A 16,840-nucleotide genomic window follows, 5' to 3' on the forward strand; every position below is an offset into this window, starting at 1 on the left:
ACCTCTAGTAAACCTACCTGGAGGCAGAGATGTTGATGACCAGGGGGTCCTGGATGAAGAATGGAGCGTTGTCGTTCACGTCCTGTACATACACGTTGACCGTGGCGGTGGAGTTGCGAGGGCTGGCGGGGGACGAGTCTATGGCGCAGACATCGAAAGTGTACGACGCGGTTCGTTCCCGGTCGAGCGGAGCGGCGGTAATGACATGTCCCGTGTGCTGGTCAATGATGAACATGCCCTTTGAACCACGCGACAGGAAGTATAGCACCTGGGATTAGAACAGATTATAGTAGATTAGATAAAATCACTGTTAGGTTTAATGAAGCCTTAATTAACCCTTTGAAGGTCTAGATAGATGGCTTCCTTTTGTTAGCAAAATTTCATAAAGGGTGGCAAAAGTGTTATGCTACATTTGGCAAAACTTAAGGGGGCTCAGGAGGCATAAGGCTCTAGTCAAAAGTAGTACACTATGTAGGGACTAGGGTGCCATTTGGGACGCAACCTATGAGTTCAGTCTGTGTACCTGGCTGTTAGACCCTTCGTCCAGGTCAGTAGCAGAGACCTCCAGCACTAGGGAGCCAATAGGAACGTCCTCAGAGAGGTCAGCGGTGTAGCTGGGGCTGGTGAACTGGGGGCTGTGGTCGTTGACATCCAGGAGCGTGACCTCTACTGTGGCTGTGCTGCTCAGGGCCGGAGAGCCCCCGTCAAGGGCTGTCACTGTCAGACTGTACCTGGCCCTACGTTCCCTATCCAGCGGTCTGGAGGTGGAGAGAACACCTGACTTCCTGTCCATACAGAAGTCACCTGATGGGTCGCCAGCTAGAGGAGGGAGGGAGAAAGTGGGAGAAACAGAAGATGAAAGGTAAATCTCACAACATTGCGATCAATGGATCAATCAATCAGTAAATTATGAATTCAATTGGACTCCTGGGATCTACAAGTAGTTGGCTCTTACCTGTAATCTTGTAGGTCATCTCTCCGCTGTCCCCAGTGTCCAGGTCAGTAGCTCTGAGAGTGAACAGCTCAACAGCCTCCATGTTCTCAGGCACCTCCAGGCTGTAGTACAGTCTACTGAACGCTGGGGCGTTGTCATTCTCATCCAACACCCGGATCCTCACTGATGCCCGGGCAAAGTTAGGAGGCACGCCACCGTCTCGGGCATACACTGGACAAAAGGGAAGATTAGGAATTAAACAAAGCTTCAGCAGTCTAAAAGTGTTCGTTATATATTTATTAACTAAACCATATTGTGTTTCCTAGAGATATTTAAGAAAAACTGAGAAAATAATACCAACATTATCATTGTACCACTCATGTATCCCATCAAATCAGAACTATAAAAACATGGCCAGTTTGGAATGTTGTGTGTTACTCATATAAAGGGCCAGTTAACTGTTTTAGTGGTTAGGATTAGGATTAAGGGTCAGGGATAAGGATCAGGGTTAGGGCCAGGAGTTAGGCTGAGGGGTTACAGGTTAAGGGTCAGGGGTCAGGGTTAGATATTATGGTCAGAGCCAGTTACCTGTCAGTGTATATTGTTCCTGTTCCTCTCTGTCCAGGGCTTTAGTGGTGGTTATAACACCTGTAGCTGGGTGAATGCTGAAACCCTCCTCAGAGATGCCTCCATATGTCAACTGGCCATTGGTACCTGGAGAGAGAGAGAGACAGAAAGAAAAAGAAAGAGAGAGAAGAAGCATATGAAGTCAAACCCTAATACTATCTGTCAGTGGCTTCCAATCCGCACCCTACACCATCCCCTTGACCCTTACCCTTCAATGTTCTGAAGATCTGAAGGGTCTGGGTAGGTCTAAACACTGTAGTAGTGGTGGAGCTTCCACCATACTGCTTCCATCTTACAGATACAGTTTGCAAACATCAAAGGGTTAGGGCCAAGGGGAAGTGGTAGGGAGAAGGATTGGAGCCGGCTGTGCAAGTCAAATGGACATCACTTTTCATAGGGTGTTGGGCCGGCAGAGTCCTATTCCATTCAGTCATGTTATACTTTCAACCCACTCTACCCCCGGGCACTGAAAACATTCGCAAATAAGTGTTTGCGAAGAAAGAGCAAACACAGCAGCATTCCTGTTTTCATTTGTTTGTAGTTGGTTTTGCTGTGTAAGCGGTTGGCTGGGCTGCACCGGGCGGGCGGAGGCTGGGAGATTGAGTGTGTGTGTGTGTGTTGTGTGATAGCGTGCTAACAGTGAAAGACTCTGGCACCATCACCTTACCCCACTAATCACCCTGGAGAGAAACTTTATAATCCTTCTGGGTTATGTGCTCTTGACTAACTCCAGGGGAATGTGAACACACACACACACACACACAGAGACACACACACACACACACACACACACACACACACACACACACACACTCACCATCCCTCAGCACGGTCTTCAATTAAAACCAACTGTTACTGGTGAAGCTGATGATGTGAACATGCGTTGAACACATGGAGGATCAACACTTAGAACAACAGGCTCTGCTGGCTGACACTGAGTTCTATTTTGTTTAAGAAACAGTACAGCAAATACGTAGAAGAACTGTGTGTCATCATATGTACTTTGTATATTACTATGCCATAAAGAAAGCCACCATAACATATAGTATATGATGAGGGCAATGCAGTCTTATGTGCTTGTCAGTACTGTACACTATGTATGTAACGACTGGATCTCCTGTGTTAGCCCACTGAGCTCAAGCCTAGCATCTCTCACCTTGGTCCAGGTCAGAGGCCGACACCACCAGAACAGTGGTTCCTGCAGGCTGGTTCTCTGTAATCTGGGCTTGGTACTGGTTCTCCTGGAACCAGGGCACCTCATCATTCACATCGATAACCTGGACAGACAGCAGCTGGCTGGACGAGAGCACTGGTACCCCGTGGTCCTGGGCTACGATGGTCAGGTTGAACAGGTCCTGCTCCTCCCGGTCGATGGGCTTCAGGATAGAGAGAGAACCTGGAAAAGTAGAGGAGAGGGGTTAGAGAGGGAGCCTGGGGTGGAGGAGAGAAGTGGGGGTAGAGAGGGAGCCTGGGGTGGAGGAGAGGAGAAGGGGTTAGAGAGGGAGCCTGGGGTGGAGGAGAGGAGACGGGGTTAGAGAGGGAGCCTGGGGTGGAGGAGAGGAGAGGGGGTTAGAGAGGGAGCCTGGGGTGGAGGAGAGGAGAGGGGTTAGAGAGGGAGCCTGGGGTGGAGGAGAGGAGAGGGGTTAGAGAGGGAGCCTGGGGTGGAGGAGAGGAGAGGGGTTAGAGAGGGAGCCTGGGGTGGAGGAGAGGAGAGGGGGTTAGAGAGGGAGCCTGGGGTGGAGGAGAGGAGAAGGGGTTAGAGAGGGAGCCTGGGGTGGAGGAGAGGAGAAGGGGTTAGAGAGGGAGCCTGGGGTGGAGGAGAGGAGAGGGGTTAGAGAGGGAGCCTGGGTTGGAGGAGAGGAGAGGGGTTAGAGAGGGAGCCTGGGGTGGAGGAGAGGAGAGGGGTTAGAGAGGGAGCCTGGGGGTGGAGGAGAGGAGAGGGGTTAGAGAGGGAGCCTGGGGGTGAAGGAGAGGAGAAGGGGTTAGAGAGGGAGCCTGGGGTGGAGGAGAGGAGAAGGGGTTAGAGAGGGAGCCTGGGGTGGAGGAGAGGAGAGGGGTTAGAGAGGGAGCCTGGGGTGGAGGAGAGGAGAGGGGTTAGAGAGGGAGCCTGGGGTGGAGGAGAGGAGAGGGGGTTAGAGAGGGAGCCTGGGGTGGAGGAGAGGAGAAGGGGTTAGAGAGGGAGCCTGGGGTGGAGGAGAGGAGAGGGGTTAGAGAGGGAGCCTGGGGTGGAGGAGAGGAGAGGGGTTAGAGAGGGAGCCTGGGGTGGAGGAGAGGAGAGGGGTTAGAGAGGGAGCCTGGGGTGGAGGAGAGGAGAGGGGTTAGAGAGGGAGCCTGGGGTGGAGGAGAGGAGAGGGGTTAGAGAGGGAGCCTGGGGTGGAGGAGAGGAGAAGGGGTTAGAGAGGGAGCCTGGGGTGGAGGAGAGGAGAGGGGTTAGAGAGGGAGCCTGGGGTGGAGGAGAGGAGAGGGGTTAGAGAGGGAGCCTGGGGTGGAGGAGAGGAGAGGGGTTAGAGAGGGAGCCTGGGGTGGAGGAGAGGAGAGGGGTTAGAGAGGGAGCCTGGGGTGGAGGAGAGGAGAAGGGGTTAGAGAGGGAGCCTGGGGTGGAGGAGAGGAGAAGGGGTTAGAGAGGGAGCCTGGGGTGGAGGAGAGGAGAGGGGGTTAGAGAGGGAGCCTGGGGTGGAGGAGAGGAGAGGGGTTAGAGAGGGAGCCTGGGGTGGAGGAGAGGAGAGGGGTTAGAGAGGGAGCCTGGGGTGGAGGAGAGGAGAGGGGTTAGAGAGGGAGCCTGGGGTGGAGGAGAGGAGAGGGGTTAGAGAGGGAGCCTGGGGGTGGAGGAGAGGAGAAGGGGTTAGAGAGGGAGCCTGGGGTGGAGGAGAGGAGAAGGGGTTAGAGAGGGAGCCTGGGGTGGAGGAGAGGAGAGGGGTTAGAGAGGGAGCCTGGGGTGGAGGAGAGGAGAGGGGTTAGAGAGGGAGCCTGGGGTGGAGGAGAGGAGAGGGGTTAGAGAGGGAGCCTGGGGTGGAGGAGAGGAGAGGGGTTAGAGAGGGAGCCTGGGGTGGAGGAGAGGAGAAGGGGTTAGAGAGGGAGCCTGGGGTGGAGGAGAGGAGAAGATACAGATTAAAGGATGAAGAGAGATCCTAGGGAGTGGAGAGGTCCTTATGGACCCTGGTCAAAAGTAATAAAATCAAATATTATTTGTCACATGCGCCGAATACAACAGGTGTAGACCTTACAGTGAAATGCTTACTTACAAGCCCTTAACCAACAATGCAGTTTTAAGAAAGAATACCAAAAAAATACAATATAAAATAATACGAAATAAAAGTAAAAAATAATTAAAGGGCAGCAGTAAAAATAACAATAGCGAGGCTATATAGAGGGGGTACCGGAACCGAGTCAATGTGCGGGGGCACCGGTTAGTCGAGGTAATTGAGGTAATATGTACATGTAGGTAGAATTATTAAAGTGACTATGCATAGATAATAAACAGAGAGTAGCAGCAGCATAAAAAAAATATTATTAGATGTCTGGGTAGCCATTTGATTAGATGTTCAGGAGTCTTAGAAGCTGTTTAGAAGCCTCTTGGACCTAGACATGGCGCTCCGGTACCGCTTGCCGTACGGTAGCAGAGAGAACAGTCTATGACTAGTGTGGCTGGAGTCTTTGACAATTACACCACCTGGTATAGAGGTCCTGGATGGCAGGAAGCTTGGCACCAGTGATGTACTGGGCCGTACGCACTACCCTCTGTAGTGCCTTGTGGAGGCCAAGCAGTTGCCATACCAGGCATTGATGCAACCAGTCAGGATGCTCTCGATGGTGCAGCTGTAGAACCTTTTGAGGATCTGAGGACCCATGCCAAATCTTTTCAGTCTCCTTAGGGGGAATAGGTTTTGTCGTGCCCTCTTCACAACTGTCTTGGTGTGCTTGGACCATGTTAGTTTGTTGGTGCTGTGGACACCAAGGAACTTGAAGCTCTCAACCTGCTCCACTACAGCCCCGTCGATGAGAATGGGGGTGTGCGCGATCCTCTTCTTTTTCCTGTAGTCCAAAATCATCTCCTTTGTCTTGATCACGTTGAGGGAGAGGTTGTTGTCCTGGCACCACACGGCCAGGTTTCTGACCTCCTCCCTGTAGGCTGTCTCGTCGTTGTCGGTGATCAGGCCTACCACTGTTGTGTCATCGGCAAACTTAATGATGGTGTTGGAGTCGTGCCTGGCCATGCAGTCATGAGTGAACAGGGACTACAGGAGGGGACTGAGCACGCACTCCTGAGGGGCCCCTGTGTTGAGGATCAGCGTGGCGGATGTGTTGTTACCTACCCTTACCACCTGGGGGGCGGCCCGTCAGGAAGTCCAGGATCCAGTTGCAGAGGGAGGTGTTTAGTCCCAGGGTCCTTAGCTTAGTGATGAGCTTTGAGGGCACTATGGTGTTGAAGCCTGAGCTGTAGTCAATGAATAGCATTCTCATATAGGTGTTCCTTTTGTCCAGGTGTGAAAGGGCAGTGTGGAGCGCAATAGAGATTGCATCATCTGTGGATCTGTTGGGGCGGTATACAAATTGGAGTGGGTCTAGGGTTTCTGGGATAATGGTGTTGATGTGAGCCATGACCAGCCTTTCAAAGCACTTCATGGCTACAGACGTGAGTGCTACGGGTCGGTAGTCATTTAGGCAGGTTACCTTAGTGTTCTTGGGCACAGGGACTATGGTGGTCTGCTTGAAACATGTTGTTATTACAGACTCAGACAGGGAGAGGTTGAAAATGTCAGTGAAGACACTTGCCAGTTGGTCAGCGCATGCTCGGAGTACACGTCCTGGTAATCCGTCTGGCCCTGCGGCTTTGTGAATGTTGACCTTAGTTGGGATGCAGTGAACTTAGTTGGGATGCAGGGTGCTATTTGGGACGCAGCCTCAGCCAGTCCCTCTCCCTACCTAGTATGCAGTCACACCCTGTGAAAGGTCCCAGTGCTCTCTAGTCCAGCACAACTCTGCTAGCTTCAACTTCTACTGCTAGCTTCACTTCTCTGCTAACTTCAACTTTCACAGCTAGCTTTAACACACTGCTAGCTTCAACTTTCACTGCTAGCTCCAACCCTCAGCTAGTGTCAACTTTCACTGCTAGCTTCAACTTTCACTGCTAGCTCCAACACTCTGCTAGCTTCAACTTTCACTGCTAGCTCCAACACTCTGCTAGCTTCAACTTGCACTGCAAGCTTCACAACTCTGCTAGCTTCAGCTTTCACTGCTAGCGTCACTTCTCTGCTAGATTCATATTTACCAGTCATTCCTCCCTCTCCGTCGGAGGCCAAGCGCTGCTCCTTGCCAAGAGCTTTACTTACTTACTTACACACACCCACCCACCCTGTCCACCCAGTCATCTGTGTGTGTGTGTGGATCTATTCCCATGAAAGGCAGAAACAAAACACCAAAGAACCCCAACCTCAGACTGCTGGGAACCATTAAAGTAGCGATTAGAACTGCATGTGTGTGTGTGTGTGTGTGTGTGTGTTCACTTTGATAACACCCACACACACGCACAATATTTGGTATTTTGTTCTTCTGGGCTTTGTTGTGGTGTGTGATACACACGTTGACCCTGGCTCCACCCCTCCCCCACCGCCCCACCAATCAGGAACCAAGGAATCCCCTGGTCGGCCGAGGGGATAGAAACAGGAAGCTGTCAAGATCTATCAGGTGTGTCACAGAGAGAGGGCGGCCATCTTGATCTGGTTCCAGTATATGTGAGTGTGTGTGTGTGCGCGCGCATGTGTGTGTGTGTGTGTGGTGCCCATCTTGAACTGGTTCCAGCCATGCAGGTAATTAGTCAGTATAATGACAGTTAATGTCATGAGTTAATCCTCTGACCACCTGGTCTGCTCCTATCCTATCCTGTCCACCAGCCCAGGCCAGGGTCTACGATGACAGGAGAAATGGTCCCATCTCTACACATTCTGTTTTGGTTATGTTCCCATTACACCACCACAACAGAGCTCTGTGTAGGAGAAGCCTAGTACAGATCATGGTAACCTTGAATCCTTCTGGGTGGAGGATGGGTGTCTCCTAACTCTATTAGGGGTTCTTTCCCCCTCCACCAGGCTCAATGGAAATATTAAATAATCAAACTATGTGTCAAGTTTCCCTGACCCAGATTAATCCCAGTCAACTCCTGGACTAAGCCTCTCCATTTGGGAACACCTTTGGTCCAGGTGTTGGCTTAATCTAGGTCTGAGAATCCGCCCCTGAAAGTTTTTTTCTTGTTCTTTTTTATCAACTTGTGTAAGACGACGCTGTTCCCTAGACTAATCCGATTAATAGAAGAAACTAATAGAATGTCTAACATGAGAAGAAACATGTGAGAGCAAGGAAACATCTTTACCTTAGTTCACCCCAGTCTTCAGAACTGTGACGGCTCTACTCTAATACAACCATACATATACAGTACAACACTACGTAAACCAAAGAGACTGGAATTGGAAACATCCAAAATATGTTTTCCATGTTTCTCTCTTTCTCTCTCTCTCGCTCTCTCTCTCTCTCTCTCTCTCTCTCTCTCTCTCTCTCTCTCTCTCTCTCTCTCTCTCTCTCTCTCTCTCTCTCTCTCTCTCTCTCTCTCTCTCTCTCTCTCTCTCTCTCTCTCTCTCTCTCTCTCTCTCTCTCTCTCTCTCTCTCTCTCTCTCTCTCTCTCTCTCTCTCTCTCTCTCTCTCTCTCTCTCACCTGCCCCCCCTCTCTATCTCTCTCTCTCTTTCTCTCCCCTGCCCTCTCTGCCCCCCTCCCCCCCCTCTCTCTCTCTCTCTCTCTCTCTCTCTCTCTCTCTCTCTCTCTCTCTCTCTCGATCCCCCCTCCTCTTACCCATGTGTTATTAGTGACCAGGCTTAGGACGGGATCACTGAGGAGTCACAGCGGCTGAAACTATTCCAGCCACTAACTCTGACCATACTAAAGGCTCAGGGGCAAGTTATCTCAGAGTACGGAGATACAGAGAGAAAACAACAAACCCCAAAACAGAACCAACACAACCCCCCTCCTCCCATCCCCTCCTGCCTCACTCTCTCTTTGACGGTTGCGGCTCATTTAACCATGAAATCGAAATGGAGTCAGTGCTGTGCCCTCTCTCTGCTCTGCTCCCAGGGCCAGGTAATGAGAAGGAGAGGGAAGCCCTAATCTCAGCGATGCACGGCAGGCCTGGTGTGTATGTGTGTCTGTGTGTGTGCGTAATCTCAGCGCAGCACGGCAGCCCTGCCAGTTGCGTGTCTAGCAGTGTGTGTTTACTGCCAGCCTCTCCTCGCTGCGGCCTTCTGCTGTGGAAAAAGTTGTTAAACTGCAGCCAGATAGCTGGATCGTTACTTACAGTGGTGGTGGTTGTTACAGCAGCAGCAGTGTTGGTGGTGGTAGGGTTTAGTGCTCAGGTAGGCAGGCCTACGCAATGCACTGGGGTAACTTCGTTAACTCTGATTCGTCTCTCACACGACATCTATTCACACTTCCCTGTTTATACTGTTTTAACTGTGCTGGGGCCTGATTATAGGTTGAACCTTATGAGACTCTCTCACATACCCAACCACATGCAAGCTTGGAATATGGTACCAATGGCCTTCTGACATCACAGCATGTGTTTACAGCACAGCTAGCAACAAAATGATTGCTCTCGTGAGAAAACAATAACGTATGCCAGTGTTACCGACCGGGTTTGAACCCGGTCGTCTGCATGCCACAAGGCTGTGTTATCCAGCTGAGCTAAAGCCTAGGCATTAGCTTGGGGAGCTGACAAAAGTCTCCTGGTCTCAGACAAGGTTACCTTTTCTGTGAGCGTGGTTCACCAAACCACTTCCATTACACTAGGAGTTGTTTAAATGACCCACCAGTATTAAGGTTGAGGCTGAACGTCCCTCCAGCGTTCCCAGTCTCGATGAAGTAGCTGACCCGTCCGTTCTCCCCCTGGTCGGCATCTCGCGCCACGACGTAGAGAACAAAGAAGCCCACAGGCTGGTCCTCCATGACGCTGACCGCGGAAGGCGAGCTAATAACTGGAGCATTGTCGTTCTCGTCTGTCACAAACACCCTCGCCGTCACCGAGCCCCAGCGCTGTTGGCTGGCGTTCAGGGCGGAGTCTGTCGCCTGGACGACCAGGATGAGGGAAGAAGTGACCTCATGGTCCAGTTCCTGCGCAAGGGTCAGGACGCCAGTGGAAGGGTGAAGGGTCAGGAGGTCTGGGAGGTCAGGGTACTGGAACATAGTAGAATTAAATATAACTTGATCAATCTAGGGTACTGGAACAGAGCAGAATTGAATATAAAGTTTTTAGTCCAGGGTACTGGAACAGAGTCGAATACAATATAACTTTATTGGTCCAGAGTACTGAAACAGAGGAGAAGAGAATATAACTTTATTAGTCCATCTGCAGAGATATAAATCATTATTCTGCTCTACTCCCTAAACTGCTACTTTATGTGGTTAAGTGCCTTGCTAAAGAGCACAACGGCAGGAGATGGTCTAGTTGCCAGTGAGTTCATCTCCAATTTTCACGACCGGTCTAGAATTTGAAACAGCAACGTTCCTGTTACTGATTTGCTTCTCTAACCTGTGTGTCCTAACCCTAACCTCCTAACCCTACCTGGTGCAGGATGGAGTAGGTCAGCAGGCTGTTGGGCCCTGATCCGTCCTGGTCCGAAGCCTGGAAGGTGTAGATGGTCGCCCCAGGCTCCATGTTCTCAGGTATCACCAAGGTTACGGGGTCCTCCGGGAAGCGGGGCGCGTGGTCGTTGCTGTCCTCCACCTCGATGTCCAGCTGCACCAGGTGGCTGCTGGGTAACGTTGTGGAGAAGTCGTCCACCTCTATCTGTAATGTGTAGCGGGCGGAGCGCTCGTAGTCCAGCTCCCTTGTCAGGTACACGTCACCTGTCTGACGGTCCACCATGAACGTTCCGTCTCGGTCTGACCCGCCCACCAACGTGTAGGTCACGTGACCATCCTCAGGGAGCTCGAAGCCGTCATGTGACCTCACAGAGCCAATCACAGAGCCCGGTTTGGCCTCCTCGACGGAGTTGAAGTATATGGAGAGGGGGTTGGCTTTGGAAGGAGCTCTGCTCGCACTCAGGACCTGTGGACAGCAAGATGGAGATTTGGTAAGCATACTGTATATCCTCAATACACCACTCAGGACCTATAGACATTCAGAAAGTATTCAGACCCCTTGACTTTTCCTACATTTTGTTACGTTACAGCCTTATTCTAAAATTGATTAAATTGTTTTTTTCCCCTCATTAATCTACACACAATACCCCATAATGACAAAGCAAAAACAGGATATTAGACATTTTAGCTAATATATAAAAAAACAAAACAGAAATATCACATTTCCATAAGTATTCAGACCCTTTACTCAGTACATTGTTGAAGCACCTTTGGCAGCGATTACAGCCTCGAGTCTTATTGGGTATGACGCTACAAGCTTGGCACACCTGTATTTGGGGAGTTTCTCCCATTCTTCTCTGCAGATCCTCTCAAGCTCTGTCAGGTTGGATGGGGAGCATCACTGCACAGCTATTTTCAGGTCTCTCCAGAGATGTTCGATCGGCCTCAAGTCCAGGCTCTGGCTGGGTCACTCAAGGACATTCAGAGACTTGTCCTGAAGCCACTCCTGCGTTGTCTTGGCTGTGTGCTTACGGTGGTTGTCCTGTTGGAAGGTGAACCTTTGCCCCAGTCTCAGGTCCTGAGCGCTCTGGAGCAGGTTTTCATCAAGGATCTCTCTGTACTTTGCTCCGTTCATCTTTGACTCGATCCTGACTTGTCTCCCAGTCCATGCTGCTGAAAAATATCCCCACAGTATGATGCTGCCGCCACCATGCTTCACCGTAGAGATGGAGCCACGTTTTCTCCAGACGTGACGCTTGGCATTCAGGCCAAAGAGTTCAATCTTGGTTTCATCAGACCAGAGAATCTTGTTTCTCATGGTCTTAGAGTCTTTAGGGGCCTTTTGGCAAACTCCAAGCGGGCCATCATGTGCCTTTTACTGAGGAGTGGCTTCCGTCTGGCCACTCTACCATAAAGGCCTGATTGGTGGAGTGCTGCAGAGATGGTTGTCCTTCTGGAAGGTTCTCCCATCTCCACAGAGGAACTCTAGAGCTCTGTCAGAGTGACCATCAAGTTCTTGATCACCTCCCTGACCAAGGCCCTTCTCCCCCGATTGCTCACTTTGACCGTGCGGCCAGCTCTAGGAAGAGTCTTGGTGGTTCCAAACTTCTTCCGTTTAAGAATGATGGAGGCCACTGTGTTCTTGGGGACCTTCAATGCTGTATAAATGTTTTGGTACCCTTCCCCAGATCTGTGCCTCGACACAATCCTGTCTCAGAGCTCTACGGACAATTCCTTCGACCTCATCGCTTGGTTCTTGCTCTGACATGCACTGTCAACTGTGGGACCTTATATATACAGGTGTGTGCCTTTCCAAATCATGTCCAATCAATTTAATTTACTACAAATGGACTCCAATCAAGTTGTAGAAACATCTCAAGGATGATCAATGGAAACAGGATGCACCTGAGCTCAATTTTGAGTCTCATAGCAAAGGGTCTGAATACTTATGTAAATAAGGTATATCTGTTTTAAATTTTTATACATTTGCAAAAATTTCAAAAAATCTGTTTTCGCTTTGTCATTATGGGGTATTGTGTGTAGATTGCTGAGATAATTTTTTTTATAATGTTTTATCCATTTTAGAATAAGGCTGTAACGTAACAAAATGTTGAAAAAGTCAAGAAGTCTGAATACTTTCCGAAGGCACTGTATATCATCAATATATTGGTGTTAAAGGTTTGTAGCTAGCTAACTCATTACCAGGTTAAATTGCGAGAGCCGGCTGGAGGACAAAATTAGTAGCTAGCTAATCAATGTTTCTTATAACTGGGATCTTCAAACAATCTGTTAACCATTGAGGAACATTATTAGCAACTATGAAAATCCTGACAGTTAATGATAATCCATTTAGCAAGATAGCTGAACATCAACACTCAGCAGACTCACGCTATGTGTCTAAAAATGACCATTATACATGCCTAGTGGCAGTTGGAGCTACATTTTCCAATACAATGCTAAAGAATCAAAATATTCAATGGGACGCTGTTAACCTGAAACAGATTTCTACCCACCCACTCTATTTCCTCATTGGGAATAAAATAAACGGAACGCTTTAAGAGTTTTTTATAAACTCCAACAACATGCCTGCTAGCGCTAATCACATTTAATCAGATAGGCATGTCACTGCCAGGAAAAATAATAAGGGATAAAAGTCAACATAATCAGAAAAGGAAATTGTAATGAGTTTTCAGATCTCACTGCAGTAGGCGGGGCTCGGTAGTCTACAGTACTGAGTTTTTACACCTCCCTTGATGACCAATCAGAAGAACATGAAAGACCACAGCTTTGACGCAACGCTCCCTTTGTATGGAAACAGGCACCAGAAGTTAAACATATGACACATTGTTCTAATAAGCCTGTTTTTCAGTTCAGCTCTAAGCAGGGGATGGAGTCACAGGGTTTAAATATCTGAGAGAGTGAGAGAGAGAGAGAGAGCGAGAGAATGACTGAATAAATGAATGAAAGTGAGGGAGTTAGACCAGGAGAAAGAGAGATAGAGAGACAGCAAGACAAGCAGAAAGAAAATAGTTTTGTGCGCTTCTCCATTTTTCTCCTCAACAAATCCTTGCTGATGCTTAATTAATTACAACCTACAATACCTCGATAAACCACAGTTACACTATACAGCACCACTATGTTGGTAGTCACTAAACAACCCATTGCTCTTTATGAAACATAATATCTGTTAATTAACTCCACATTAGATGGCAAATTGTATGTCAACAAGCGTTAGAATTTGTGAGATCATACCCTGTCCCTATTGCTGTACTTGTCTTGGATGGTGCGAGGGTCTGAAATGATGGCGTGATAGAAATGCATCAACAGACAAGAACAACACAGCCCTGTTGAATCCTATTACACACTAATTATTACTCATATTCTTCACGTCAGAAGAACAGGAGAAATGAGGGAAGGATTTTTTTTTAGAAATAAGGAACACAGAGACGCTGTTTTACTGCAGCCATTACAAGACCCTTCTATTTTCCTGGAACCTTAAAGATCTGCGTTCCAAATGGCACCCTATTCCCTACATAGGGCACTGGTCAAAAGTAGTGCACTATATAGGGAATAGGGTGTCATTAGGGACGCACTTTGGATTTACAGCTACAGAGTTCCTTCCATTGTGCTGGCCTGGTTGGTCACTGTTTAGTTGTATATTAAATATTAATTAAATTAACTTGAATGGTATATTTTATGTGGGTGCATATCCCAGGCGGTGTCGTATTGAAGTGAGGCTACTGTATTAAAAGTGTTGAAGTCATTCAGTATGGCCTTGATCAGAGGAATCACAGCTGGTGATCATCATGGGCAAGATGGGAGCACTTGATTCATACCTAGTTTTCCATCTCTTACTCAAAGAGAAATTCCCATTTTGAAAAGTCACAGAGGAGGAGAAGGGAGGGAGGGAGGGAGGGAGAGGAGGGAGGGATGGAGGGAGAGGAGGGATGGAAGAAAGAAAAGGAGGGAGGGAAGGAAGTTTGTCAGAACTCAGCCTGGCACGTCTATTTGGAACAACTTTGTTGTGAGGAGCCAGACTTCTAGATCCACATCTAGAGCAAGCTTGACATAGTACTTCTCCCAGTACTTTAGTTAAATGTGGGATATTTGATAGATAGGTGTTGGCTATGATCTAGTAGTTTTCAGACCTTTATGATTAGGATACAGCTAAATCTGTGAGAAGAAAGGTGGTAGGTGATAGGAGATAGGGTATATGATGTAGGAGATAGCAGTCTGAGGTAGGGGTCTCACCTGTATGTGTAGTGAACAGGTAGTGCTGTGAGAGGGCTGACCTCGGTCAGTGGCAGTCACAGTGAAGCTGTACTCAGCTCTGTCAGAGCGACTCAGAGGAGAGGAGGAACGCAGTTCACCTGTAGTAGGGTTCAGAGAGAAGCGCTCTGCTCTGGGACCTGTAGAGGAGGGAGGGAGGGATAAAAAAAGAGAGAGTGAGAGAGAGTGAGAAGTCCAGCTATAAATTGTTACACAGAGTTCCTTTTGGAAACAATGCCAGAAGAAAACAATGCATTCCTCACATAATCACCCAATGGCAGAAAATAGCAAATTACTCTTCAATCATTAACTTACACACAATCCCCTCCCTCTCTCCCTCTCTCTCTCCCGTCTTCCATCCCTCTCACCTGACATGGAGTAGTAAACAGTGCCGTTCTCTCCCTCATCAGGGTCCTTGGCCTGTACTTTCCCCAGCAGTAGACCTGACGCCTGGCCCTCCGTCACCTACAGAAGGAAACCACAAGGTGACTTCGTTTTCTTCTCAACGTTGACCACTAACATATCATGTAAGACCATGCCCTAAGGGCTCTGGTCAAAAGTAGCGTACAGTATAGGGAAAGGGTGCCATTTGGGATGCAGCCTCAGTAATACCTGCATGGTGAGTCCTCTGCCAGGCTGGCTGTGTCTGAAGGAGGGAGTGTTGTCATTCTCATCCAGGATGGTGATGAAGGCTGTCCCTGTAGCGCTGCGTGGGGGAGTACCTCCATCCTGAACCACCAACAACACCTGGTAACTACTCTGCTGCTCCCTGTCCAGACCTACACGGGTACTGATCTCACCTGAGGGAGAGAGGGAGAGGACATAGGGAGGGAGGAGGGAGGGAGAGAGAGAGAGAGTCAGAGAGATAGGAGGGAGAGGAGTAATGATGAGAAATTAAAGGGAGAGCCAGTAGTCTTTGATCACACACAAACGTACACACATGCAAGCACCCACAAACACACACACACATACACGCACACAGACACACACTAACACACACACACACACAGGCATGGCAGGAACCTGAACAGCTGCAGTGGAGGTTAGAGTTATCAGCCCCTGGCGAGAGGCTACACACAGTCTCACAGCAGGCCAATTAGGGCCCAGCAGGACCCTCAACACAGCAGCTAACCTGATTTATTAACACAGAGAACAGACAGGCCAGGCATCTGCAGTAGGAGAATGAGTGAGGATGAATGGTCATGTAAATTGTGGTGTTGTGTGTCTATTAGTTCCTGTGGTAAATATAAAGTTATTATACACTAAGTGTACAACACAGGAGGTTGGTGGTACTTTAATTGGGGAGGACGTGCTCGTGGTAATGGCTGGAGTGGAATTGGTGTAATGGTATCAAATACATCAAACACATGGTTTCCATGTGTTTGATACCATTCCATTTTCTCCGTTCCAGCCATTCCATTTGCTCGTCCTCCCCTCAGCATCCTCCACTGGTGTACAAGACATTAGGAACACCTGCACTTTCCATGACATAGACTGACAAGGTGAATCCAGGTGAAAGCTATGATTCCTTATTGATGTCACTTGTTAAATCCACTTCAATCAGTGTAGATCAGGGGTGCCCAACCAGTCGATCGTGAGATGATTATACATAAAAATTCAGCCACACAAATCAGTGCCTATAATCTTTCTGTTTTAACATTTGACAGTCCATTCACAGCAATGTCTGAAAAGTCACGTGATTTACATAAACTATGACCAGTTCCTGCCCACTTATTGACGTATAACTAGTTAGCGCGGTCAGATGCCACCCGCCAACTCCAAGTCGAGGTCACGGTGATGCCAGGCAGGTAGCTAGCTAGCTAACTTTGTAGCCAGATTAGTTCTTAACCTCTACGGGATCTACGGCCGTACACCGGATGGTTCAGCTAACGTGCGCTAATGCGATTAGCATGACTGTTGTAAGTAACAGCAAACTTTCCAGGACGTAGACATGTCTTATATGGGCAGAAAGCTTAAATTCTTGTTAATCTAACTGCACTGTCCAATTTACAGTAGCTATTACAGTGAAAAAATACCATGCTATTGCTGGAGGAGAGTGCACAACAATAAAAAACTTATCATGGCAACTGGCTTGATACATTCACCTCTTAAGGTAAATAATGTACTTACATTCAGTAATCTTGCTCTGATTTGTCATCCTGAGAGTCCCAGAGATAAACTGTAGCACAGTTTTGTTTGATAAATCCATTTTTATATTCAAATGTAGGAACTGGGTTCTACAGTTTGAACCCTTGCTGTCTCTGGCTCCACACCCACCCCGCCCAGCCATCTAATGATCCATCATATATGACATTCCTGGGAGTGTGTAAACTTACATTTTGTATTACCATATCATTTTTGTATGTTCTCTATAGTTATGTACTTGA

General features: G+C 48.6%; 1 protein-coding gene across 1 annotated transcript in view; it reads right to left on the reverse strand.

Moving 5' to 3' along the window:
• Window positions 1–16,840, reverse strand: part of dchs1a (dachsous cadherin-related 1a) — a 140,540-nt gene that overhangs the window by 14,693 nt on the left and 109,007 nt on the right. Inside the window, exons 8-17 of the mRNA XM_045220398.1 lie at window positions 15,066–15,253; window positions 14,822–14,918; window positions 14,436–14,593; window positions 10,165–10,650; window positions 9,413–9,776; window positions 2,718–2,957; window positions 1,523–1,648; window positions 956–1,165; window positions 524–819; window positions 18–268 (exon numbers count right to left, since the gene is read on the reverse strand). Of these exons, the coding sequence (XP_045076333.1) occupies window positions 18–268; window positions 524–819; window positions 956–1,165; window positions 1,523–1,648; window positions 2,718–2,957; window positions 9,413–9,776; window positions 10,165–10,650; window positions 14,436–14,593; window positions 14,822–14,918; window positions 15,066–15,253 (2,416 nt within the window). The remainder of the gene's footprint in view (window positions 1–17; window positions 269–523; window positions 820–955; window positions 1,166–1,522; window positions 1,649–2,717; window positions 2,958–9,412; window positions 9,777–10,164; window positions 10,651–14,435; window positions 14,594–14,821; window positions 14,919–15,065; window positions 15,254–16,840) is intronic.

Source organism: Coregonus clupeaformis, chromosome 6 (genome assembly GCF_020615455.1).
Source record: "Coregonus clupeaformis isolate EN_2021a chromosome 6, ASM2061545v1, whole genome shotgun sequence".
Classification (NCBI taxonomy): domain Eukaryota; kingdom Metazoa; phylum Chordata; class Actinopteri; order Salmoniformes; family Salmonidae; genus Coregonus; species Coregonus clupeaformis.